The 27,402-nt window shown below is 41.1% G+C and overlaps 2 protein-coding genes across 2 annotated transcripts; one reads left to right on the forward strand and one right to left on the reverse strand.

Annotated features, from left to right (window-relative positions):
- The first annotated feature begins 461 nt into the window (after nt 1-461).
- pex11a (peroxisomal biogenesis factor 11 alpha) lies at nt 462-3,815 on the forward strand. Its single transcript, XM_067235066.1, has 3 exons — nt 462-580; nt 854-969; nt 1,158-3,815. The coding sequence occupies exons 1-3, from the start codon at nt 525-527 to the stop codon at nt 1,724-1,726; spliced, it is 741 nt and encodes a 246-aa protein (XP_067091167.1). The 5' UTR covers nt 462-524; the 3' UTR covers nt 1,727-3,815.
- Nucleotides 3,816-4,178: 363 nt separating this feature from the next.
- On the reverse strand, nt 4,179-26,694 carry LOC136942499 (RNA polymerase II elongation factor ELL). Its single transcript, XM_067235412.1, has 12 exons — nt 26,553-26,694; nt 24,608-24,655; nt 14,681-14,808; nt 13,872-14,035; nt 11,161-11,402; nt 10,290-10,414; nt 8,640-8,754; nt 7,860-8,310; nt 7,428-7,491; nt 6,830-7,001; nt 6,660-6,704; nt 4,179-6,556 (listed from the first exon to the last, which is right to left on the reverse strand). The coding sequence occupies exons 1-12, from the start codon at nt 26,688-26,690 to the stop codon at nt 6,446-6,448; spliced, it is 1,803 nt and encodes a 600-aa protein (XP_067091513.1). The 5' UTR covers nt 26,691-26,694; the 3' UTR covers nt 4,179-6,445.
- Between the last annotated feature and the right edge of the window lie 708 nt (nt 26,695-27,402).

Below are 27,402 nucleotides of genomic sequence, written 5' to 3' on the forward strand. Positions count from 1 at the left end.
TTCCTCCAACCCTCTCCCCCCCTACTCGGATATTTTTAAGATATATGAAACCCAGGTATTTTCGATATAGGTTGGAGACAAGTAGGCTATTATAGGAGACGACGAGTGGATGATCTCGCATCTTTTGGAACGAACCCTAGGTTGCGACAGACGCACTTGTCCGTTGGCTAAAACGTTCCGTACAGAAACACCATCAACCGGTTTATGAATAAGGCTAATTTACCATCCATCAGTGCTTTGCCTACTCAAGTGGGATGAGACTTGACATTTAGTTTAAAATTTACTTTGTAGTGTCCCCCAATTGATTAATAAGCAGACATAGTGCTAATTGTGAAATTCGATTGTCTGACGAGCGCTATACTGGCTGTGCCGTACTGTGTCACAGTGTGTGATTAGCTAGAACAAATTGTTCTATTGTACACCACAGTACTAGGCTGCTACATACATACCAATTTTTGGGAGTTGGCTAACAACAGTAGCTAGCTAACGTTAATTTAAGATACGTGGTAGTATTTATTATTGAAATGGAGTCTTTCATAAAGTTCACAAATCAAAGTCAAGGGAGGGACCGTATTTTCAGGTATGTGAACACATTGGCTTGCTAACATAGTTTGTAGCTAGCACTAGCTATATTACTGTAGCCTACTACTGAATATATTAGCCTACTCAGCCTACAGTCACTGAATGTTGATCAAAGACAACATGTACAATGGTGGCTTGTTTCTTCTTCTGTAGCTCGAGTTTAACTACCAAGCTTAAAATGTAAAGAGTTTAGTTGGTAATTGACAGTTATAAAATAAACGAATAAGCTAGGTAGCTCTAACTAACCTAACCTGTGTGTTGTTTATTAAAGGGCAACCCAATATGCTTGCGCTTTTACGAAGTACTTACTAAGAAATAATTCAGCCCGAAAAGAAATAGTGATGAAGCTGAAAAGTCTGGAGTCAAACATGAGTTCTGGCAGAAAATGTGAGTCTTTTTTTTTAAGTCAACACTCACCATGTTTGTTTGTAGCCTGGCTAGCTAAATTATTTTAAGTTTGACAAATACATATTAGTTGACTGTCGTGTATTGTCTCATTAATTTGACCCCTTTCTATGATAATTTTTTTTAAATTGGGAACATGCTTAACTTCTACGCATTGTTTTGTCTTTCAGTGTTTAGACTGGGGAACACCGCGAACTCCGTTGAAGCTGCAGCACGAACCTTGAAACTCTCTGACCCAATTCTACGCCTGTGCCTTACAGTGGCCAACCTCAACCGCGCCCTTTACTTTATTTGTGATAATGTACTTTGGGCCCGAAATGTTGGCCTAATCCATGATATTAACAAGGACCGGTGGAGCTTGCACGCTTCTCGTTACTACTTCTTGTCCTTAGTTATGAGTCTCACAAGAGATGTTTACGTTATCTCTCAGATAATGGTGCAGAGGGCAAAAGATAAGAGCTTTCAACAGAAAATCAATCAACACCTCAATGACAGTCCTGAGGTGGCCCCTGTTATCATCCCTCAGATTGATACCTTTCTCTTTGTTCTTATTGAGAGCCTGAAAAGCCATCCAGCAGTTGCCCTGGACACAATGAAAAACATATGTGACATTTTTATTCCACTGGACAAGTTAGGAATCTACCAGTCAAATGCAGGGGTGGTGGGCTTTTGTGGTCTGATATCCTCATTCTTAGGAATAGTGTCTCTCCTGCAGCCCAACTTGAAAATGAAGCCATAGACAAGCTTTTAGGAAAGAGAGGTACAGTGACTTGGGTCTAGTGATTGTAAAATCACTAGTCTAGTGACATGTAAAACCTGGGTCTAGTGACATGTAAAACCCTGGCAAAATTTGTATTTATTGGGATACTACTGCAATGTGCATTGACTGCTCCCCATTAGTTTTGTAAGCAAAGCTGAATGTTTTGGCTAGATGGAAAAGTAAGGAAACTCAAAGTAGTATATGGATTTAATACTAGGATGTTGTTTCTTTTCATTTAATAATGGGACCAACTTCAGTTCACTGATATTAGCCTATTTTTCTATAAGGGAACAGCTAGGAGTATTGTATGTGTGCAATAGGCTAGTTGTGAATCACTGAGGTTATTGTTATCCTTGGAAGTTCTTAAACTTGAAAATGACTTTCTTGAAAACTAATAATGTTTAACTAACGTACGCCTTAAAGCCACCACAACACTGCCCCTGTAAGCCATCAAATATCACTCTTTAATAAGACTAGGTTTTTAAAGGTTCAATAGCACTTTCTGGAGGTCTAGCTTTTTAATAGTCTCTTTGCTACAGTTTACATCGATAGTACAACCTTGTTTTTCTTCTTCTTTTTTTTACAGTGTGCTGACAGATTATTCCTGATATGTGCACCCAACAAGTTATTTCCAAACTGGCACGAAAAGCTGTGGGAGTACAGTTTGGTCGCCTAGCACTGTGTGAATTTATACCATAATCAAGTTTAACAATATTTATATAAAAATAGTACATATTGCTGATTTAATCATTTTTTTTATTTAATTGGAGAATAGACTTAATATTTTTCTAATTGGTAAAATATATGTAAAACTGTGAGTACTGTATTTTTCTGTTTTGTATATTAAACTAAATTGGTAGGGTGCTAAAAATCCTGACCTCACTACCATGTAAAAACTTTAGTCATCATGGGACCTTTGTAACGCAAACACAATAATGGTCAGCACTAGGGCTGTCCCCGACTAAGATTTTCTTTGGTCGACCAAGACTCGACTAAAACGTCTGAAAATCGACTAATCGAAATTTGAAACGCTTTTTTTTCAACAAAAAAAAAACATACAAACATTTTCCCGATCTGACTCAATGGCTGCTGGACATTGAACTATGAAAAATAAACCGTTGTTGGCAGAGTTTGCATTCAATGTTTTTTGAGTCACCCGGTACTTTGTAAATGTAAATGTACATTAATGAAATGCTGCCATACCACAGATTTCTTTGCCATTTTGACTAATAACACCGACAAACAGGGGCGTAGCCACGTGGTGGCCAGGGGGGGCCACGGCCACCATTGGTCAGAGAATGGCCACCCTGCCGAAAAAATGCATTAGTATTCTTTTTACAAAGTCGTCTTATATTGTCATTTGTCACTTACGCTACAAGCCCCAAATTCGCAACATGTTGGGCCACGCCCCCATCAACAGGGCAAGACGCAAACCAACGTACCCGCATTCTGACAGCGCTTCAATGGAGACTAGCAGCTAACCACTGGATATCGTTAGAAAACTGCTGCTCTGAGTGATGCCGTGTGTGAGTTTTAAAATAGTAGTTTTTGACAATCAAGTGCCACCCCAAATAAAAGACTGGCCAGAGCTGGCCCCCCCAGAAATAATGTCCTGGATATGCCCCTGCCGACAAAGTAGGCTATGGCAGAGTTTTTAGTTTGGCAGCCAATTGTGCTCGTGCTGTGTGTAATTTCTGTAGAACATTTAGTTAATTCAGCAATGATGACACAAGCGGGAATCAGATCTCACACTGCCATATGCAGCTCGACTAAAAGAATCTTAGTCGACCAGTTGGCCTGTATAACAAGCATGTTCTCCAATTATCATGTAACAGATTTTTTCACTGTGAAGTATGTATGTTTGCATAACATTTTGAAGCTTTTTAATGAGTAGTGCTTTAAAATAAATTGACCTGTATACCCTCTTCGTAGTATGAAGCAGGGGAGCTCAATATGAACTTTATGCAACTTATATCTCCAAGGATTGAAGAACCTTCAGTATCCTACCAGTGCAAAATGTGCTGAATGAAACTAAATTCCTTTTAAACCATCTTTTAAAAAATGTTAAATAAAGAAATCACAATGTTAACATGTCATTATAGTCACTGTGTCAATAGTAATTCCGTTCAGATCAACTGTGATTTTATGTGACTATGAGCAATAGGCTACATTTGTTTTCTCTGATTGTTCTTTTAGGATAGTTTTCTGTAATTTATAGAAATTGCATGATTCTGTTGAGAAACACAGAATATTTTGGGAATTTTGCAAAATACTTCTGTTTAGTAAAACTGATGTGACAGTAGTTACTGTTAAAGTAGTATACTTTAAGATTTGAGATCCATCAGGCTTTGTAAAAGTCTACACTTGTCATATTTGCAAAACATTTTATGTTATTTCTTAAAATGAATCATAGGAAAATAATTGATTGAAAAGAGCTTTATTTAAAAATTTTACAGAGACTAACAGAAAATTGCAAAAATATATTCAATTTCCCTTTCACCATATCTTCTGTCTCCATTCAATAGACTGAGGAACTTGTGCAAAAGAGAAACCAAAACACATGAATAGCAATAAATAGTAACAAATTTGTTCTCATACGTAGACAGACTGCTGTAAGTTATATTGACGAGGGGTTCGATTTCACATTTCATTTTTTTTACATGTATTTTCGAATATCAACAAATAAAGTAAACACACCACCTAACAGTTTACTTGAAAAGGGTTAATTTGACCTCTATTGTTTTATACATGACAATATATTTTGCATTTGAAAGGCCAGTATATTGTTTGAATAGAACAAGTATCTTATTTGTCTGAATACCATAAATAGCTGTCTTGAAACTATTTAAAAATATTTGAGAGCAAACCTTTTGTTTACATATTATTCAATCAAATTGATTTATAACAGTAATGCAACATTAATTCCATGTCACTCAAGAATTCCCTAGAAGGCACCTAGCTAACTTCTGCATACACCACAATTAGCACTTATTCAAATGAGTAGCCATTATGGCCAAACGTCCAATACTGCACACAGCGACAGTGATCTGTCTTGGTATCAAATAATATAGCCTAATGTGTTTCCCCAAAAAAGACAGTAACATACATCTCATTAGTTAAGGAGAAAGAAGTCATGAACTATGATGTTACAAAACTATGACTGCACATACTTTCACCTTTTGCTGATTAATTGACATTACAAAACCATTCTGACACTATACTGTGTGGTATCTCTAAAAGCTTCTCGTCATTGATAGTGGTAGTTTGATAGAATCAGACAATCAAAACTCTGACATCACAGTGAAAATCATTTTCTGGTCATGATTATCAAAATGATTAGCACTGATCACTTTTCTTGTTTACAAAACCCTACGACATAGACAAAGGATTAAGACTTTCTTGATAAAATACACTAACACTTACAAATGAGACAAACAAATGCATCCTTGCAAACATCCATTAACATAAATTAGACTAAAAACAAAGAATACAAATAATCAGATCATTTCAACTGTGCAGATAAACAAAACTGAGATGAGATGTTTCAGGGAGCATGTACAGTATCACAAAAATAGAAATGTGCGGTGGGTATGTTACTGTAAGGCAAAACGTTTCTTCTCATTTCCACCCATCATTAAGACAGCACTTAAGTAGTAAGATAGTGTTCACTGGCAGCCCCACATATTCAAATGTTGCTAGAAGTTACTATATTGGAAAATAATGTCTTTAAGACACTGCATGAGCTATATGAAATCACTAGTAATTGCGTCACTGACAGATACATACATATAGTTAAAGTTGATACGATCAAGTTAGAATGAAGGCATCTCTACCTGCTAAATGTTGGAAAGTAACATTCACTGATTTCACATGACAATCCATCCAGTTCTAGCAAATCTTGAATGAAACCATGAGTTGAATGTACAGAATTGCATTCCATCCAAAAAGCTTGGAATACAATGTTACCATAGCAATTTCCAACAGAGCTGTTTCAAGAGCAAGAGAAGAGGTGCAATATGGCATAAGATAAAGGATATTGATCAAGTTAATCTTAAAAAGCTAACATTTCAGATACTTGATATTTTCCTCTTTAGATGTTCTGAGATATTTTCACAGGATCTTATTTCCAAGTTTCTGCAACCAGTGATTAAAACCCTCTCCATAGGACTCAATATTTTCTATCCTTATCTTACATTTATACAATCAATGATACAGCAAACAACAAATTGTACAGAGTACTTAAATAGAACATTTATGTTTTTAAATAACTGGGTATTAGAAGTTTGGGTTCATCTATCCACGTGATTGTAGCCTCAAACCAATGGGCCTTTATGTGTTATAGCAGTAGACAAAGCGTTAAAAGCTTTAGAGCCAGAGGTTATGTCTATTATTTTGTGTTCTAGGTAGACATGTGTATGTAGCTTTAATTGGGTTGCCAAGCTAACCATTTACACAGCACAAAATTCCAGCCATTACAACAGCACTCATTCTCAAACAATCTGGCATTAAAGGGCTTCATTACATCATAAATTTGTGGTATGGGCTCCACTTCCAACAAAAGAACCATGCGCTCCTTTTCCACTGGGAGGAGTAAAGTGAATGTGTGATTCCAGGTCCTCCTTTCGGTCCACAAGGGTGTGGAGTGGAGAAGAGACCTTTGGTCCATTAGTAGCACCCCGGGAGGGTGGAGGCCAGTAGCTATGAGTGTGTCTGTGTACGGTCGTAGTCCAGGATGAGACCTTTTATGTGTGACAGTTTCTGATGCAGATATTCACATCGCTTCTTCTCATCCCGGTACCCAGGAAACTTCTACAACGACGATACAGAAAGATATCAGCGAGGTGAAAAAATGAATGAGAGCAGCCACAACAAACCTTTTTGCCTGAAACCTATTCGCCCAACCATAACTTACCTTTTTATACTTTCTGTATTTCTGCAGGATTTGGTCCTCCATAAGCTGTGAATATTGCAGAGAAAACACATTTGAAGCAAGTGTAAATAAAACATCTTACAGCTGCTTGGTATATTTTAGTCATCCAGAAAGGGGTTGTGCTTTATGTGTCATCTGTTTCTAGCCCATACCTTATATTCTTGTGTTCCAGGGGAAAGAGTGTTGATCTTGGAGCCCAGCTGAACAAACATCTCAGTGATAGTACCAATGCGGTCATGCAGGACTCTGTACTCATCGTACTCTGCACAGAAATCCTCCTTATACTGTTGACGCTGGTCTGATGCTTTAATGGTGTTGTATTTCCTGGAGAAAAAAAAACAGAAAACAAACATCTGAAGCAGTGTCACTCAAACAGACAGGCCTGTCACATTGAACGGACTGAAATTGAAAGTACAGTTATAGCTGTTCCTCATTTTATCCAGTAGGTGACATTGTTTGCTAGCAAGCCATTTGAGTAAATTGTCCCTTGGACATGCACATTTTCCACTATTTATATGACTGTTTTCAAGCTTAGCCCAACCCTTTAGGAGAAAATCTGCTCCTTTTCTCAACAAGACTTTAAAGTTGCCAAACAATGGAACAAAACAATTCGGTAACAGATGGTACAAAAATAACCTACGGCTATATTGTGTTTACAGTTTGCATATCGAATGACTTCTTAACCACAAGCCTAACTTAAAAACCTGTGGTGATTATAAAATGGTTAAGAAGGACTGCCTTGGAACTTACATTAAATAATCAGGCAGTTCCTCAGGTGAGGTACGAGCGACAGGTGTTTTGGTCCTCTCATGGTCTGGAGACACACAAAGAAAAAGGTTCATGTAATCTGCAAATGCAAACGTGATAAAGCTCCCATCATGCCAAGGCTGATGGAGTTTTTAATCACTGCTACTGATAAGAGACATGCTCCAAGGCAAGCGGTGACGACAGCACCCCATCACAGGAGGCAGAACTGCCTGCTGACTTGCTGGACCGTAGGTTACCCAGCTGTTTAACAGGCAATCATCTACAGACTAGCCCTCGAAGGGAGGGAGGCGAGCCCAACACTTTTAACACAAATTTAGAACTACTGTCACTCAACACAAAATATAGGGTTCAATTACATCGATAATTCAACAGAAAATGCATGATTTTCTGTTGATACTTTATACAGTCATTTACCAATAAGATTTTCCTGATTGTGCTTCAGGTCAGGGCTGCTTTCATCCCAGTCTGCTTTTAAGCGCTCCCTTTCTTTGTCTTTGTGCTTTTTGGACTTCTTCTTTTTGTGTTGGCTGTTGGTGAGCTGCTGGTCAGTGCAAATGGGAGTCTTTGAGGGCTTGGGGCTGGGTGCTGCCTGGGCCTGCTCTGTCCGCTCCGCTTTAGGAGTACTGGAGGAGCCGCTGAGTTTGTGCCGTGCGTAGAGACTGTTCGGGCTCCCTTGGATGTGGTTGTTTGTCCTCTCAAACTCAGTTTTAGTCTGTACACTAGTGTTTCCTTGAGCAGGGGTGCTACGAGCCCCATTGGGGCCAAGATGTCCATGGGAGGGGGACTGCAAGGGTAAACTCGGGTCTAGAAGTCTCTGTTTCTTAGGAGTCTGACAATCCGGTGGGTCAGAGTGCACTGGACGTTTCTAAAAGAAAATATGTAAATGTTACATTTTACTAATAAAACTACATGAGAGCTTTTGAACTGGCTCCTGAAAACAAGCCCTGACTGAACAGCCTCCAGCACAGACATCAATAAAAAGCAGATGGTACAACACCAAGAAATGTTCCTTTTTCTCCACATGTATGCCGCAGTAAACCCAACTGTTGTTAAAACAATTTTAAAATGGTCTGTATTACAATTTACCCCTGCAACAGAGGCACTGTTTCATGTCTAAAACTTTACAAAACTCATTCTCATAATAGTGCAGCAGTGAGTAAGCAAGGTAGAACTCATTTAAAGGTGAATATTTACCACAGGGAGACTCTTGACAGGGCTGAGTTGTGAAGGAGAATTCCCTGCTGTTTTAAGGAATGAATTACTGGACTGGAAACTCTTTGACTGGTTACTTCCAAGTGGCTGGAGCTTCCTGAAACATTGAAATGGAAGACACTGTCATTTTTTTGTTCAGATTAGGCATGGTGGATAATGTGCTGGTTTTATAGTCTCTATATTGTAGTTAAAACTTAATATGCAATGGTGTTGATTTCAGTAAAGTAAAGTAAAGAAGGTGGGGCTGTGTTTTCAGAGGAAAAGAGAGCCAAAACAGGAAGAACCGTCTGGTTACAGTAACTGCAGGATCAAGGGTCATCACTTACAAGGAATGAGGAAAGTCTGAGTATTGTCAGAGAACAGAGAAACATGCCGTATGTCATTGGAGACAGATCTTTGACCCTGAAATATCTTACACCATACTCATTGAGTAAACACAACATTTAGGCATGTGGCCAATTTATTCAAACGTTTTTTTTGTTAAGCTTTCCCATGTGTCTAATGATAAAATCTACAGGAGGCAGGCACTAGGACAGAGCAGTGTCCAGTAAGGAGGAACAATGGTGCCAGATGCAGGCTCTGCTAGCCCAAACACTCTACTGGCAATCTGCTTCCTACAGCTCCTTCCTCAGATAGAGCCCAGTCAAACCAGAGTTCAGTCATTCCTCCCACAGGACATAAAGCCTTTTCAACAGCATGATCAGTGGAATCCGCTCTAAGCTCGACTGGGTTCATGGCATTCTTGAAATAAGGCCGACTGACAGACAAAGCTGCCAAACCAGAATGCATAAACACGTTTCTAAACAGTATCTATAGAGATGTTTATATGAAAATCTTAAATGATGTTTTACTGCAATGAGGAGCTGTGTACCTCCTTCATGTTGGAAAAAATAACCTATTCCCTCTTTATGTCATTACTCAGGATTTGTGAACTGAGGGAAAATATTCAGTTGCACAATAAGCAGATGCAGTTGGCAGTCCTTCAGAATGATCTACTGTTTAACAGGTCTCTCCAACTATGAGAAAACTTGTACCCCCCCACCCCCCTGTTGCAACTAATTGTAAGAATCACTTGGGCTTGATAAGGCTTTTAGTGCAAACCTACAGTGCAGAAGCTTTCCAAGAGGACAGTTGGAGAGCCCTGATTTAGAATCCCACAGCCAGTGTTCCCTGTCCATGGGATGACGCTCTCATTCTAAAAAGCATTGCCTTGCTACTCACAGCCCTCCACATTAATTGTATTTGGCAACATCCTGCAGTGAATATTTCTCCCCGTACTTTGATGTGCCCATTAACAAATTCATCAGTGCATAGAAATAGTCATTTAGTAGCTATGCTTTCAACATGATCACAGCAGACTGCCACATTAATCCACCGGTCTGGCAGACTTAACACCAGCACGTTGTCAAAAGGCATCAGTGCTCGCTGCAACTGAGGAGAGGTGATCAACTAATTAGAGAAACTTACAGGTTAAACGTAGAAAGACTTCAGACTAGACGGTACCCTACCCTTCCTGACACCAATTCCATGACCCTATGGGTGATTGTAACGTTTTCTTTTGTCGATAATGAAGTGTCTGGTGTTACGTGCAGTGGAATAAACCAAGATTCTGAATGCAGGGACCACACTTACCTGGCCAGAAGCCTATGGATCAGCAGTTTCTCTTCCTCGAGGTACCCTGGCCAATCCTTCTGAACGTGCTTGTACAACTCATCCTTCAAAGTGAAGCTGTGGTCTTTAGGGTTCAGTTTTGCAATCTAGAAGTCAATGATTGGTTACATGTTAGTGTGAGAGGGCTGAATAGCTAGCTAACACACTGTATACTGTACTTACCGTATATATACTGTATATACATATATTTAGCAATCATGTTGCGTTCTTTTCTAAATAACAGCATGCATCTCTTTTTCATTTACTATGTATAGACATGTTCTCTAACAATGTATTTTCTACTTGTAAATACAACTTGAAATGATTCAAATTGAAGACCGTAAGAATTTATCATTTCGCAGTACCAAAGGAACCAGAATCTAACTCAGACATACATTTCTCAGAGCTTCTGGGCACTGCTGGAGACACCACACCCTTGTCAAAACACAATCTTCTCCTCAGAAAAGAATGAAAGTACAACCCTAATTACAGCTACCAGCGGCGGACGCACACGTCTTTCCTTGATGAGTGCAATGACTCCAAAATAGGCAGAGCACAGGAACTAACCTCAAATAAACTAACTGGAATAACCATTTTCGCCTCACAAATGTCTGATGGTAAACAAAGCCATTAACATTAACCAGAGGGGTTGTAGAGTAGCTTTTTACTTTCCATTTGGAAAGTCCCCTGTCGAAAGGCAATCGAGATCCCCTGTAGGGATCTCGATTGCCTTTAAATGTTGCTGTGATTTCTGAGATACGTTGATAGAGAGTTCCTTGCCTCTCAGTGAATGGGTAATTATAGAGCGTCATAAACCAACCCGACCAATGTACTTCCCCGCCCTATTCCTCACCTCGTCTAGTACAGAGCTCAGGTCGGCCTTGTCCTTGGGACCAGACTTCTCTCTCTCCAACCATAGCAGTAGCTCAGGCTTCCTGTAGGGTTTTAAGGCTAGCAGGTGAATTATGCGTTCCCTCAGTGACCTATGGGCCAAAAGACTAGGGGCATTGCTCTTCTTGTTGCTGGGGGAGTGCTTGTTGCTGCTGTCTGTGCCTATCGACAGGCCTGGCTTCTTCTGGATCTTCACACATTTACCTGCAGATGAAGAAGAAAGTGTTTACATGAAGATTCCGTGAGAGTGAAGACTGCTGAATTGAATTTCTACACTGTCCTCCCAACTAAGCTAGTATCCCTTAAGTGTATATGTTACTTTTCAGTGACAGTGTAAGCGATTACCACAGTTATCGCAGGGATAATCCAAAGCTTTAGTGGAAGGCCACACAATGCAATGTCGAGTGAACGTGACAAGAGGGGACGAGAGGATTGAGCCTGTTCTGACAGCCTATGTAGGATTCCCATACAGTACTCTGACAGTCCCCGGAATAGCCTTGTGTCTCAGCTCTTTTTCAATCCTCAAGCCAGTTATGCAAAGCCAGGACTCGTTTAAAGGTGAAACAAGGTCCACATCAACAACATCTGCACTTTTCCCAGTCTATGCCTGTGGTACTGTACAGTGTTCAGTAGACAAACAAACAATACACACACAGCAATGACACCTTAGTTCCAGCTGGGCAATAGATTTTAAGGCCACACATTTGGTGTGCAGGCCATTAGTGGAGGCCAGTTAAATGGTTGACAGTGGGGTTAGCTTGCTGCTACTCAAACAGGGTAGCATGGAAACTGAAGCACCTCATATAGAGAGGTTCTTTTTTCCTGTTGCCACACTAATTCACCTAGAGCCTGGCCAGCAGGACATGGCGATGCTTATAGATATCTACTGACCATAATCTTATTATAAGTTTAAGCTTTGCTTTGAAGGTTGCTACAGGACAAAGAAGAAGCACAGACTCTATATGGGACCTGTGGGGTTTGAATCTACTGCATTGCGTAATTTGTGTACTATCTACATGAGTGTTGTGATTTACTGACGTTTTACAGTAAACACATGTGAAATCAACCCACTTAACTTGGCATATAGAAAGGTTTATATAAGGGTTAAATTAATCCGTTGGGCAACTGAAGTCCAGTCAGTTCGATATGACACATATTTGACTGACTCGTAGACTGCTGTTTGTAAGTTGTTAAAAATCCTTCTTTCTTCAAGTTGTTATAACATGCCTTGATTTACAGTATCACACGCAACAATATGATATGAACTGAGGAAGTCCCAAATCAATTCCCTTCCCAATTTGAGGTTACATTGTAAATCATGTTATTAACATTGAACATAAGTGGATCAAAGGTTTTCATCTAAATCAGCCCTGAAACTTCATTCTGATTTTGACAAATGAGCAACATGAGCTTGTTTCAACAACTGCCTGTGGTAAAAGAAAAAGTTAAAAACCCAGCTAAAAACAACAAAAGAATGATTCTCCCTAACAGGGGGAGCTGACTGTGAAATGTTTGTAGTTTTGTGCCTAAAAAAGACTTTACTGTAAAATATGAGGTCTACATAATGTCTGCCAGATATTTTTACTCTCTATGATTGTGAGTCAATTTAGAAACATGGAGACGAGTATAGAATTACTGTACCACAGAAATACTGCCATCCACCACATGGGGTTTCTGCGCTTGTTGAGCGCATTGGATGGTTTTACGTTTTCATTTCGCGTCCCTTTGACATTAACTGTATGGGAGTCCATGAGCAGTGGAGTTTAGCTGTGTGCTAAAATGACTAAACATGCGACACAACCTCGCTCTATATTCCAGATCAGGAACTGAGACAGAACTTCAGGTATCCTTCAGGTACCTTTTATGACAGGATACAGTGAATCCTATCAAGTCTTTATCCTGCATTTCATGGAAATGTCATAGATATTACATACAGTATGTATGTCACCCTGCCAAGGAAACTCTAAAGCACTGTTCATAAGCCCGTAAAAGAGCCCTTTTAGCAGAAGAGTGTTGAGTGTAATATGTTGGCTCACTTCAACAGCTGCATACTAGTTTGAAACAGCAATTGCTTGTTAGTGTTTTACACAACATTTCACTTCATTAATGATCCTATCAGAAGGTTAACAGAGGGCCTCTAAATGTATGTTTGTTGTCAGGTATGCTATTGTCAGCGTGATCATCGAGATTTGATTGATCTTGTGTCAAATCTTAAGTGCACTGCTTGAATTACAGTTTTTAATTCAAATGATCTTGTACAATATTTCAGTAAATGAAAACTAAGTGAATCTCATTCCCTGTGATTAAACTCTCAGCAGAACTTTATCCACTCAGCATGAGACTTGTTAGCGCATACTTCTGACAAACGCAATCATGTTAATGGAGCCGGCAGGCAGGTTGGCAATGTGCCTGAACAATCTGGTCAAAATGACCGGAATAGAAGAGGAAAAAGAGGCGTCCCTCTTGCATGAATAATTGCAAACTGCTACTTTGATCAATTATGTGATAACTTCCACACCATATGGCAATTATCAGCAGGACAAGATGGCATAAAGCGATGGATTGGATGGCCTCTGGGAAGATAAAACACCTCGGTAGTTTGCCCTTGATCGCTTCATGCTTAGAGACACCCATGTGATGTGGCTGGGGGCCTGGCTCAGGCAGCACACTCACTGGGACGTGTGGAGCCGGGCTTGATCTCGATGGCAGAGCGGCTCCAGATGTCCTTCTCCACCTGGGACATCCTCTCCCGTGTCATCTGGTAGGAATCATCTGTGGCACACACCGTGATCTTGTCCTGAATACTGCCCTGCCCCTCCAGGTGCTCCCTGCCCTCCCTGTGGAGCAAAAAAGAAGAGATAGGATGCTAGACACAACACAGACCTCCCACTGCCCTAAGTACATGTGAGTATTGAAAATTGCTTGTTGTTTCTAGGTATAATTCCTGCTTCACTCCTATGATCAGTTAAGTAACTTACATCTTCCAGCCCATTCCTCAAAACCTAAAGTATGTTAGGGAACAAGAGAGGGATTGTGAAAGCCACAAGAACAGCACCAGCATATCCTTTCAACCAGCCCTTTGACCCTGCTTGACTACACTACCTTCCTGTTTCTGGCACTGGTCACATGTGTCAGTTGAAGCTTGTTCTTTCCTATCAGTAGTATACAATATTGACCCTTAAAAAGCTAGTGGCAGCCTCAAATTACAACACAGCTGTTTAATCAACAGATGTAGTATTTTGTTATCATAATACAAAACTGTAGAAATAGGGTGATGAAAACTTTTCAGTATGAACCTTAAGATGCATCTAGCAGTCACATAGGGACAAGAGTTACTTGTATTGGCAAAGAGAAGAGCGTGGAAGAGGGAGAGACAGAGAGAGCGTAGTGTCAAGGAAGCCCTGAGGTCACAACCTGACCGCCAGCAGGCTGTGAATTCCATCTGTGGCAGACTATGAAAACAGAGCAGTGTGTTCACTCACCCTGAGATATACTGGTGAATGCAGTCAAAGCTGGCCTGAGGTTTATCTTTGCTGTCGCTGGACAGGTAGAAGGAAAAGATTCGCAGGGCATCAGGAGACTCCGGGGACGGGGCTGGGATCTTGATGTACTGTGGCAGAGGAAACCCTCAGTATTAAATCACAGGCCAAACCACAATGTGGACACTTTAACTGCTTTTAAATAACAGAGAAACTTATTGTGTGTGTATATGTATATATTTATTTGTACAAACAAAACATGCATGAATGAATGAGCCAACCATCCAAAATAGCAAACAGAGGTCATTGGAATATGTTTTGTAACCCCACAGTAGTCCAAAAATAAGTCAGAAATAACATGTAAACATTAAAAGGAGGATGTTACAGATGTTTAGCTAAATTCCATATGAGTTCTACTGTTTTCATTTGTATCGTGTATAGCCCAGTGCCCCTCCTGTGTCATGTCTAAGTGCTATGTCCTTGCAGAGCAATTTGGTTCATAACTTTGTACTGGCTGTTCCAGTATCCACTCTTGTAGAGTACAGAGTGTTCAGTACAGTGGATTCTATTAGGAATGGAGCACATGTAATACATGATAACTAAAAGACTCAATTGCAATAAGTATAGTATAACAAGTAAATAACTTTTTATATTCTATCATCCTCAGGCGAAGATGTCATTAGTCTGTATTACACTCTGTATGACATAATCTAGCCTATCTTTAAATGTTGCTATTCTAGTGTTGCTGATTTGACATGAGATAGCATTATGTAATAAAGCTTGACACAATTCAATACTTTGATCACTTTCACGCTAACCTAAATTGAGCAAAGCACCTCAAACGTCAACATGTAGACCTTTTTCTTGTGGACCAGCATTGTGTGATGTGATGTGTGATGATATTGGAGGAGCAAGTAAGAAAGGCCTCAAAATTAAAAAGGTTTTAAAAAGGAAATTAAAATTATGTTTTTCCAATTCCAGTGGCCAGTCTGGATATCTTAAATAACAAAATAATGGTCAACCTCGAGAGAAGTCTGCGTCATAGGGTGGCTCTATCTGGATGTGACTCAGCCTCACACCTGGGTGACAACCCCCCTCTGCCTTGTACTGTTCTGTGCTCCCTAGCAACAAACTAGAACCAACATGTGATGGGCTCAGTCCAAAGCTAGTTACATAAAATGGCCTAAAAACCTACTTTCACTAGAAGGCCAGTCCAACATTGAAATTCATTAACGAACAGGTAGTATTATGTCCTTGAAAAATACTTGGATTTCTCTGTCCTTTTATCCAGTTTGTGGCCTGCCATGTTTCAGACTGAAATTGACTGTTTTGTTGAAGCTGTGTCCTAGATTCAGGCAGAAAAATTAAAAGGGCCAGAAAGTTACTATCTCTGACCCCTGCCAAACATGAACAGAAAACTTGTTGACTGAATGTGCACAGCTATGAGAGTATTAGGAAAATTATGTAAAATCAGCAGAATATCTGGTACTTTCTCTCCCATGTTGTCATAACACATACACAGTTACAAACACAAAGGAGAAATGACTACTCCTTTTTATTTTACTTTTAGTACTTGTCTTATAAGACAAACAAATGGCAGGCAGTGGGGCTTGAAACTGCCTCTTTAGTTATCTGTGCTAAGTGATTGATTCTAAGCTTGCTGGCAGAGAGCACAGTGCCGCAGGCACATGTGGCAGGCAGGAGCAGAGCTGTCACAAATGCCCAGTCATGCAGCACAGCCATAAGCAGTATCTGTAGCATGGAGCCAATAAACAGGCCCTATTTCAACACCCCCACCCCCCTCCCCTTCCCTCCTCCTCCAAACCCCACACCGTGCACCCTACCCCCATCACCCAACACACAACCTACAGCTACAACACAAAGCACAAGGCAGCCCACAAGAGTGTTGACACTTGAGATATCAAACTGACCATTCATTTTGACCTATTTCTGCCCATCTGCTTAAATGAAGTGGTGAGACAGGATTATAACAATATCTGCGTTTGGTTTCTACTAATGAACCATTTTCAACCAAGCATAAAAGTAAAGACGAAACTGAGCACTCAGATCAGGACACAATACCTTCAGATACTAGGCATGTAATAAGTGGTAGGCCTAAGGTCTCAACCAAAATGACAAGCAACAAGTCATTAAACAGGAGCTGAAGAAGTAGGTCAAGGCATTTTGCATTGCAATGGAGAATAATGTGTGTAAAATGGGCATGCTGATAAACAAAAGCATGCTTGCCCCCGGGGCCAAAGCACAGCTCAGGATTTACAGTCTTGGCTGTGTGCAATGAAGGCAACCCCCAAACCCAACCCCCACACCCTGAAGTCCCTACCCCCATTCTGCCACCACATCTCTCTCTCTCTCTCTCTCTCTCTCTCTCTCTCTCTCTCTCTCTCTCTCTCTCTCTCTCTCTCTCTCTCTCTCTCTCTCTCTCTCTCTCTCTCTCTCTCTTTCTCTCTCTCTATCTTTCTCTCTCTCTCTGTGTGTGTGCCCACGGTGTTAGGCAAGCCCCCTCCAGTCAAACGTTAGCATCGGCTAACCCCCCCGACCCCCCACCCCCTACCCCAAGCCCCGCGACGGTGCACACTTCTCATTTGAATTCTAATCAACGTCACTCAGGTCAGACTGTTCGGAGGTCGACCCCGTTTTATTCACGGCTTCCTTCTCCATCTTCCTAACCATATGTCATTTAACCCATTAGTTCCCAGCTCCCCTTTCCTGGAGAAGAGCCCATCTCCCCTGGCACCTTCGTCACATAGCTGCTTTTAGACCCTACAGGGCAAGAAGATGAAGGGCCTAAAACATGACACCCTCCAGAAACAACCGCTGGCCTCCTGCCTCAGTGGCCTCCTGCCTCCTGCCACTGAGTCTTCTGTCTTTTTCTGTTAAAATAAAGTATCATAGCGTAAGGGTACAAAAACTGTTAAAAAAGTGTTTTTGCTAAGGTAAAACATTCTCTCAAATGAATGAATCTGACCTTCTCTGGTGATGTGCTTGGGAGCTACCACCCACATTGACTAGTTAGTCATCATTGGTCCACTGTCAGTGGGGGGTGTGGATTTCTATAGAGCTGCTGACTCATATATGCCCTTCCATGTAGCTGTAGCCTTCAAGACTAAGCCCTTCAGGACTCCAGCATCGTGTGTGTGTGTGTGTATGTATGTGTGTGTGTGACCTTTCATTCTTTGGTTAAGCCATAGGAGCCCCACACTGCCACAGGTCACATGGAAGGACTGAGACCAAACGTCTAAGATACACCACAGCTGACACTATATGACACACTTATTTTACATAGATAAACTGTCCCTCAACAGTGCCTCAAACATGGAAAACTTTTAAACTAAAGCTTTAATTTTATCGACAATATATGTTTTTTTTTTATTCCAATCAATTTCACATTATTTAGAACTGAAGATAAGAGCCTACCGCATGCATTTGGCAGTTAGACAGTTTGGGCATCCCAGCCAAATGGCATCAGATTGGCAATCCTTAGCACCTTGTCAGATTGCCCCCCTACAGGGTGCCCAGGCAAATACAATAACTGCCTCTGTGGCCCTGGCCCAGCCACATCTGCTGCCCCACAGTTCCAGTGTGTTTAGAGATGTCAAATACTTTCAGGCTGTTGTAAGGTGTGAACTGGACTGGAACGGAACAACTTAGCGGGGGCTCTGCCGTTGGAACAGGACAAAGGGCACCCTCAGTGGTGTCCATGAAAAACTCCCCCTTGCTCAGACACAGTGTAAAACCCCTCTCCATCTTTGATCACTGTAAATAATGCTCTTCAGCCTCACATTTGGTGGCAGAGGACAACGACTAAGGGGTCGTCTTCTCTTTGCTTCTGTCAGACACATCTGCCAGGAAAGATGAAAAGTTGCCTTTTTTTCTCTACTTGGCTCTGCAGATGTAAGCAAGCAGGCAGGGTTAACAGCTCTGGTATTTAGCATGGCAGCTCTGTGATGGAAGCAGGCGCCTGAATGTTAGTGATTTACTCGGAGTCTGGGCCTCCTGCCCCTGTCTGTAGCCACACTACAAGCCATTGTCCTCTCATCCCAGTCTGCTCAGCCATGGCTGCTCTGAGCCGCCCGTCTTTTGTTCCGGCGTCTTCCCCCACAGGGCTGAGTGCAGCGGTCCGACGGCCTGCCTGGATTATTCATGAACAGCAGGGACGTGTGGCTGCGTGGCGAGGGCCAGGAGGGGGAGGCGTGGGGATCCCAGTTCAGCCCCGGCATGGGAAATAGACCTCTCTCTGGAATTTGCTCAACACCCCCAACACAGCTAGGGCACCAACACAGAAAAGTCCTCCATGAACAAGATGTATCAAGAGATCCCTCTGCCATGCGTTACCACCCACAAAATACTGTACACTGGGCTAAACGAATGTACCAGTGCTATGAGGGGAAAAACAATACTTATGTAGGGAAAGCAATGCCATGTTTTACTTCGGCTCCATTCAAGCCAGTGGTCAAAGGGTATCGTACAAGTGTCAGTTAGAAGGAAGACATTATTTCAGTGACACATGTTGACAGCCGATGATGGTTACACGGGCAGACAAAGCCCCAAGGAAAAGGGTGGTCACATTCATTCTGGCTCTTCACAATCCCCATGGTTTACCATGCGATCAATTATTTTGTGTAGATTCACAGGTTGAGAATACAATGAGTGAGGTCAACCTTTAGTTTGAAATCATTCTTTTAGTAAGATGGCTTTTTTCCTGTGCTTGAAGCCTGCCAGTTGAGGGGGTTGGTAGAGTTGGAAAACCAGTGTTGGTGGTGGATGTGGGGGAGGGAGACAGAGAGAGGGGAGTGAGGGAAGATGGGGATGGGCAATTGTCGTGGATACAGCATCCCCCAAGGTATAAGCTCTTCTGCCAAGTAAAGTCAGCCCTCCTCCACCCGGCTGGGGCTAATCTGTCAACCTCAACAAACACTTTCCAACCCCCACCCCTACCCACCATTCCATGGTCCCTCCCTGTCTGATAGCATGTTGGGGGATGGAGAAGCCTGCTCGTAGCCAACACAGACAGACATGACACACTCAGTAATATGGGCTATCCACAATACACTAAGAATAGATTAAACATGCCATTAACAATATGGGCCTACTTGATTCCTGGTCATGTGAAGTGTATGTCAATGTTTCATGCGATGTAATCATTGAAACTTTATGTCTTTTAATTATGAAACACCTACACTTTCGCTTTTTTGTAACAATGTTGATACATTATTAGAGCTATGATCCAATACATACAGTACTGTAATGTCAGTTTCAAAGAAATGCGCTGCTCTTCCATCATGGTGAACATGACCAATATGTAGAATTATTTACTGGTATTTTCTTCAGGCTTTAATCCTTTAACAATTTCCAGATTGTGAATATGAAAGCACAGCCAGCCCTGATTAACAAATGTAGCCACACAGAGAATCAAGGCAAAAGTCTTAAAAATGCAGCAAGCTGTGACGTGTTAAACCATGGCACAGAGTAGAGATAAGGCTTGGTAAATTACAAACAAATGCTCACATGAACAAACACTCACAAATATACACTACATACAGCTAAGAAATCATAAAAGGCCACTCTTGGACAGTGTATATGTATGGCTAGCATTATGTAAGGTTGTTATCCCTCCTTAGGTTAAACAATAGTTCACTAGTTCTGGTGTAAGCTTTAAATGGCACAACCACATACTGTACACAGAAGAAAACTGCCCCAGACTCCTCCACTTCCTGCCTATCGTGTTTGTTTACAGCTTCAGTATTGCTTATATCCTGTGTTGTAATTCATTAAAAAATTGTGGAAAAATAAAGGATGTGGGAAAACCAATACTGCCACAGACAGTCAGCTAAACAACCTACCAAATGTAAGGCAAAGATTATCTGCATTGCTTGCTCTTCCTTGCATAAAAACAGCTTGTCATGACTTGCTACTAAAATACACACACAAAAAAATGTTTTCAGTTATTTCAGAACAATGTATCAAAGGAAAGCCCTAAGGCCTATACGGCTGAGTTCATAGCAGAGTTAAGCCCCTGACATGCAGTACATAAGACTAAATCAAACATGATACCCTTGATTCACTCCATAACATGACGCAGAATACATTGATTTTAACATTATATTACCATTAGTCTGAAGCATGGAAGACAAGACAGATTGTAGGACAGAGAGGCTGTGGAATATAAAATCAGTTGTTGTTCCCACTTCAAATCAAGAGCATAGTTGATACTCCCTCGGAACTGAACTGAAACATCCTGTAATGATTTTTCATGTTGGTGAGGAGACTCATCCAACTTTGCAGAGGTTGTGCCAGCTAGAATGAACATGTATCCCTGCCACAATACAAATAAAGTAATCTGAAGAGGACCTTGTGTCCAGCTCCACAATTCACAGATTAAGTTGTACAACAGAAAACCCTGTAATGAACTGCATGCAAACCATCTTGAATTCATATATGAGCACATGTTATCATTCATGTTAAATTATGATTTCAATGCTCTGTTAAGGTAGTACAAAGACCCAACACATTTCCACAACTGGAGGATCTCAGCAGGACTGTTCCAAAAATCAGTTATCATCATCCCTGAGGCCAACTGCTTTGCCAGTCAAAACAGTGAGCCTCAGACGAGAACAGAGCCTTGTGCCTCACTTGACACATCTGGATGAATAGAGTGGCGTGTGCCCTTTCAGACACATATGGGGCAAGCTCCCCCTCTGGCTGTGCCACAGGGACAGAACTGCTCCCTAACCACATTCCTGTTATTGTTATTCTAATGAGCTTTGGAGAAAAATAACAGTGATGGTCACACACAGGGGCCAGAGCACCACACACACACACACACACACACACTGATAAGTGTACACACACAGCATAGGCTCATTTGCAGGGGTGTCGGGAGGCTAAGAGCAGAAATGGGGGTAGAGTCAGGGCAGCCTTGTGTGAGAAAGAGGCCCTGATGTCTCCCAAGGACTCAGACGAAGCACAGGAGGAAACGATACAATCATCAGGGAGGGGGTGCGAGCCGAGCCATCACACACTCTTGTCAGGTGAATGCTCTGTGGGTAGACTGCTGCCTAACCTCCTCTCACAAAACCATATTTAATGAAACAGCTGTGCACATGCAGACTGTCACACAAGCCACGTAGATTACTGTTATTATTTTGGGGTTTAAAGTGAAGAATGTGTAGCTTTTATAGACTATGTTAGCACTAATGGTTTTAGGCTGGAGAAAATAACATATTTTGATGGCACAAAGACACCTCTGACACTGGTGTCTTATTTGAAAAGAAAAGAGAAAAAATATTAGTTGAATTTTTGCAATAGTAGATCTGGTTGCAGAGTCGGGTCGTTGGACATTTGGACGTTTCGGGTCTTTCAACATCATACGCCCTCCTCCCGGCTAGGTCACCTGGAGGAGGGTGTATGAGGTTGAAAGACCCGAAACGTCCAATGATTCCAGGAACATCACTGAAGATGTGTCCACATTAGGCATCAGTAGATGTATGTACACAGTGGTTGCAGAGTCATGGTACTATTTTAGAGCTAAATACCACTACCAGAAATAAGAATCTATTTCATTTTAAGAAGACATTTCCAGACTTTTTCAAAACTAAATACAGCCCTGAGATGCGGAAGAAAAGCTCCACTGTGAATTACTATCAGGCCTTAACTACCACTGAAGTTCTATGTGATCACTGTAAACCCACCATCCCAATTCATTTGGATCAGATCAGTGCTAAACACTCAATATTTGCCGGGAATAAGGAGCTAAGTTATAAGAGCTAATACACCATTCCATTTAGACTCAACTGACATAAAATGTGCCAGCCAGCAAACTGCTTTGCCAGCTCTAAAGGAAAATAAGCACTTAGATGTGAAATTCCAGTCCATGGGAACCCAAACCGAATATCTTCCCTAATCTATTCCAAAGCAATCTATACCATAATTCATAAAAGGAATTTCACATAACCCACTCTTTTTCTCTTTCCTCTTCATGGTGGCAACCCCTTCATTTTTATCCATTTGCTTCCATTTTTCTTACTATTAGAAAGCAAGCTAATCATTTAAATTAAGTTAATTTGACCAATTTTTGTGTTTAAACAAGATCTTTGTTGTTCAGTTTAAACTGTCACTGTGGACTGGCTGGGTCCACAGAGACTGGGGACTGGTGCTAAAACTACCCATGAGACAGTTCCAGAAGTGCAAGTCCCAGAGGAACAGGCAGCTGACTGTCACATCAAGGCATGGCCTGACAGGGGACTTAAAGGTCTGGTTCTGGAGAGGAGCCAGAGAACTAGTGGTGGGAATTCCCTTGGCTTTGTGGCACAAGGGATGCCCCTTTACATGAATGTGGCAACTCAGTAAGGTCAAATGGGGCACATCTGAGAACATACAGACCACTGCCACTAGACCAAACCATATCCAATCCTACTCTGAAAGCCAGACTTGTCCTTAGAACAAAGTATTTTGAAAAAACAATTGATATGTAGTGTACATATGTATAGCAGATAAACAGAAACCCATTTGTCCTATGTTACATTAAATGTAACAGTGCTTGTAGTGCAGTACTCCCCCCCCCAAACTCCCCCTCCCCCCAGTCTGTAGTTTTCCAGACTGCCATATCCCCCAACATCCTCCCCCTACTAACAGCTTCATCTGGTCTCCCCCTCTCCAACGGTTGCAGATACCTCATTAATGCCCAATCGGAGGGACTGGTACAGCCACTATTGTAAGAGGGGGGCTATGCTTGATTTCCACCAAAGCAATTTGAATATGTAATAACCAAGATATAATCACCCAATCCGTTTCAATGATTAAATAATTCTTAAATGGGACAGTCTTAAAAGGAGTAAACAGAATGAATGGTGTCGCCTTACAGTATACTGTATTTGATTAATATGTACATTAATAAGTACAGTACAACTAATGTGTGCTGTATATTTATGTCTGCTGAGCACTATGGTATCAGGCTATGAGCCTGGCTTTATATAAAACAAATTGCTGTGAAGATCTATGTAGTAAGACAATAATTCCATAGCTGCCACTGCATCCCCCTTTCCTCATTTGAGCTCTTTCATGTCTGAGCAGAGACAACAGGCGAGGAGATACTGGGCTCCCTGGGGTTCACCAACTCCCCAACCTCCTCCCCCCCCTCTTTGAACAAAGCCTCACCAGTCACCAGCCTGACCCAGTAACCTGGCGAGCAGCCTGGGGTATAGTGTACCCTCTCTTAGGCTTCCAGGGCCCCGTGGAAGCACACAGGGCCGGCGTTTGTGTACAGAGCAAAGTCACTTTCGTCAATGCAATCGGCTCTTGCAGGGATTAGAGCAGCTCCTTTTAGACAGGGCCGATTGTGTGGTAAATGTGCAGCGGACGAGTGGGCTGGGCTGGGGAGGGTGCTGTTGCGGCCGGGCTAATCTGGTTGGACACAGGCATCTTTCTTTACTGCCGCTTCACAGGAATGTCCTCTCCCTCTGACTGCCAAGTGTTTTTGTAGATTATGTACCCAGCCTGACAACCATCAGCATCTAGGATCATTTGACACTATGGGAACTCATTTAAATCAAAGCCACACTACATCCCCTTTCCCCTCCCCCTACCCCCAACATCGGAAATCCTAGGGTTTTCCGTATAGACAAATTGCTAGTCATATGTTTATTTATATATTTACGCAAGATATGTATCACAAATATGAAACACCTTCATTCCACATATATTGAAGCCATGTCAAAAAGCCCAACAGCTAAACTAAAACACCATCATCACCACCACATTGTCACACAGCAAGCCTTCAGGGTTTTACAGTGGATGCCTGCAACTGTCCAACAGAGATTTGATTGTTGTGAGTATGCAGCACAGCAAATCAGAACTAATTAAATCATTTCATCTCTGAAGCAGAAAGGAGTATGAAAAACACATTAATCTTACCCCTTGGCTCCCCTTGAAGCAAATTGCTGGGTGATTTGGTAAGGATCCCTAGGGAGAGAAAAGAAAGCAAAAAAAAAAACAATCTACCAATTGACTAAAGCATTGTAGGTTCTAATACAATCCAATAAATGTTTTCTGTTATGAAGAAATATTTAATTTGTGTATTTATACTACTTTGTTTGCAATATTTCCCCCCTTAGCCTATCTTTTCATGAATGCAATTCAGATAATGAACTGCCAATTAAATCTTTTTAAATGTCTTCTTGTCTAAGACCCATAGCAGGCCTACAGATTAAGGGGTTTCAGTACTAAACTAGAACAAAATGTGTATGATTAATCAATTGAGACCACAGGAACCTTTCCAATCACCCCTTTTGTCAAATGGCAAGTCAATGAAAGTAAGAAAGGCCCATATCTTCAGAAATGACTCATCATTAAAAAAGGTTTAAAATTTCCACATTGTTATTGTTTCTTTTCTTGAGAAACAAATTAAAAGAAAAAAAAACACATACATCTTGTCAGCTGTGATGTTACAGGGTGCAGAAGATAAGACCCATTATCTATAAAGGCCAGCTGCAGCCATGGTCAACAGGCTTGTTTATCTATAGTTTTGGGAGAGGTCGCTCTTATTTCTGTTTGGTCATTGCTCAATACAGTTAATGTTGTATCAGCATTTAAGCTTTTCATCTTGTCCCTTTGACCTGTTTACAGCTGGTACAACAATAGTTTTTTTTTAATTTGAGACATGAGCCTCAGTAAAACCAGGTATGACCTGACTTTACCATCACCCAGTGAAATGCTGTTCGGAAAATGCAGCCCGTAGTTCAGTCTATAACAATTGTAGAAATATATTATTAAACAAAATGTCGAGGACAATACTAACAACTACTTTGACAATTCCACAACTGTAACTGATTTGCCTCCTTAAACATCATGTACACAACCTACCCTTTATTTTTGCTATCACCCGAAGATAAGATAATGCTTTATAGGAAGAGCTCAGTAGTTAACAGTGCCTGGCGGACCAATGAGCAGCGGATGGCTTCCAAAGCCAGAGCAAAACAATGTACAACAGTACAGCAACAAAAATCCCGTGCCACCAACCATAAGCAACGGGTTTTCCGAGAGGTTCGCCGAAACTGACATAGCGAACGTCCAGCTGGCGATCACATCAAGCTGAGCAATTTTTGTAGATCAATCAAAACAAATAAACCTCGAACTACCCGCACCATACTACTTTCTTCAGCAACGCCAATATTGTTAATGGAAGTAAGGCAGAGGAAAGTGAAGAACCAGCCTACGAACTTGTACATGAAAGGCACAAAAAGAAAGATTACAGAGGCTTAAATTGTCTATAAAGTGGGACTCTTTGGAGAGTAGCTAAACAATCAATGTAGATCAATACGCAAATTAAACGTTGGCAATCGGAATGGTGCTTATTATAAACTTCGTAGAAAACGTACAGATTGAAATGATGTGACATAAGCGCAAGTGTAAGATTGCGTTGCAGTTGAAGAGTAGACACATTTTTCGATTGTAGCCTATTTCGTTTTTAGACATGCGGTGTTTTAAGATTATTCTTATTCACAAACCATTGTGGCTTCATCGTTATAAAAATTGACTTCTCGGGGATAATCCACATAATATATGAAATCATACAGATGAAGGTTTACATGCCAACCTTTTCTATACAATTTCTCAGGATTTTTGGCTACATGTCAATACAGTAGCCTATTGTCAATCCAATAGCATAATACACGCATATTTTTACCCAGACGCAACGCTCACGCTTGTAAATATCTAATCTATCTGACACAATTATTATTTACAAGACAATTTTGTTACCACTTCTTAAACTTCATGGAACTTTTCAAATGATATTCGGCTCCGAGTTCGGAGCTGATAAAAAATCTACGAGATCTTTCCAATGAAAGATGAATCTTACCTTGAGATTTTGGTAGGCTTCAAGCGCCCGGATGGCAGTGTCAGTTAGCTTCACATGATACAAAGTTTTATTTGGGGTGTTTTTGGTGATTTTTCCGCAGGAGAGCCCATACCGATGCTCCTGTCTCAGGGCTGCCATGTCTACAACTGTAGGGAATAAGCGACATTCTCTTTGAAACGTCACGTTGACCTAGGCGGAGTTACCAGCGACTACGTTACCACGTCACACACACAAACACACACACACAACACACACACACACACACACACACACTCGCACACACACACACACACACACACACACACACACACACACACACACACACACACACACACACACACACACACACACACACTGTAAAAGGGAAACATAACAATAACGTTGTGGTTCCATATTCTGTTTTATTTCATTTATACAACAAAACTATGCAACAAATACAACAAAACGATTATAGCCTACTGCTGTAACTTATCAAGTCAACTATGTTCCTTCAGTGCTGATATGTCAGGAATTAGTTGACAAATACTAAATAGTAAACAAATATGCGGCTTCTTGCCATTGAATTATGACAGTCATCAAATTCTTGGAATGTTTCTATTTTTATTCAGATTTTATCTTCTAACTGATGATGCCATAATAAAGAGGAAATCCAAGTGAAAACGAAAAATATGTATATTCAAACACAATCTAGTGATCAGAGATTAAAAAAGACACATGTATTAAATTGATCTGGATTGACAATCCTGTGCTAACAAATACGTTTAAAAAGAGAATGATGATTTTTTATTTATTTGGGTTAATTAAAATACTTAATTCTTAATCTCTTACAGACACAATGCAGTGGCTCTGG

The sequence above is a fragment of the Osmerus mordax genome, chromosome 4, assembly GCF_038355195.1.
Source record: "Osmerus mordax isolate fOsmMor3 chromosome 4, fOsmMor3.pri, whole genome shotgun sequence".
NCBI classification, from domain to species: Eukaryota; Metazoa; Chordata; class Actinopteri; order Osmeriformes; family Osmeridae; genus Osmerus; species Osmerus mordax.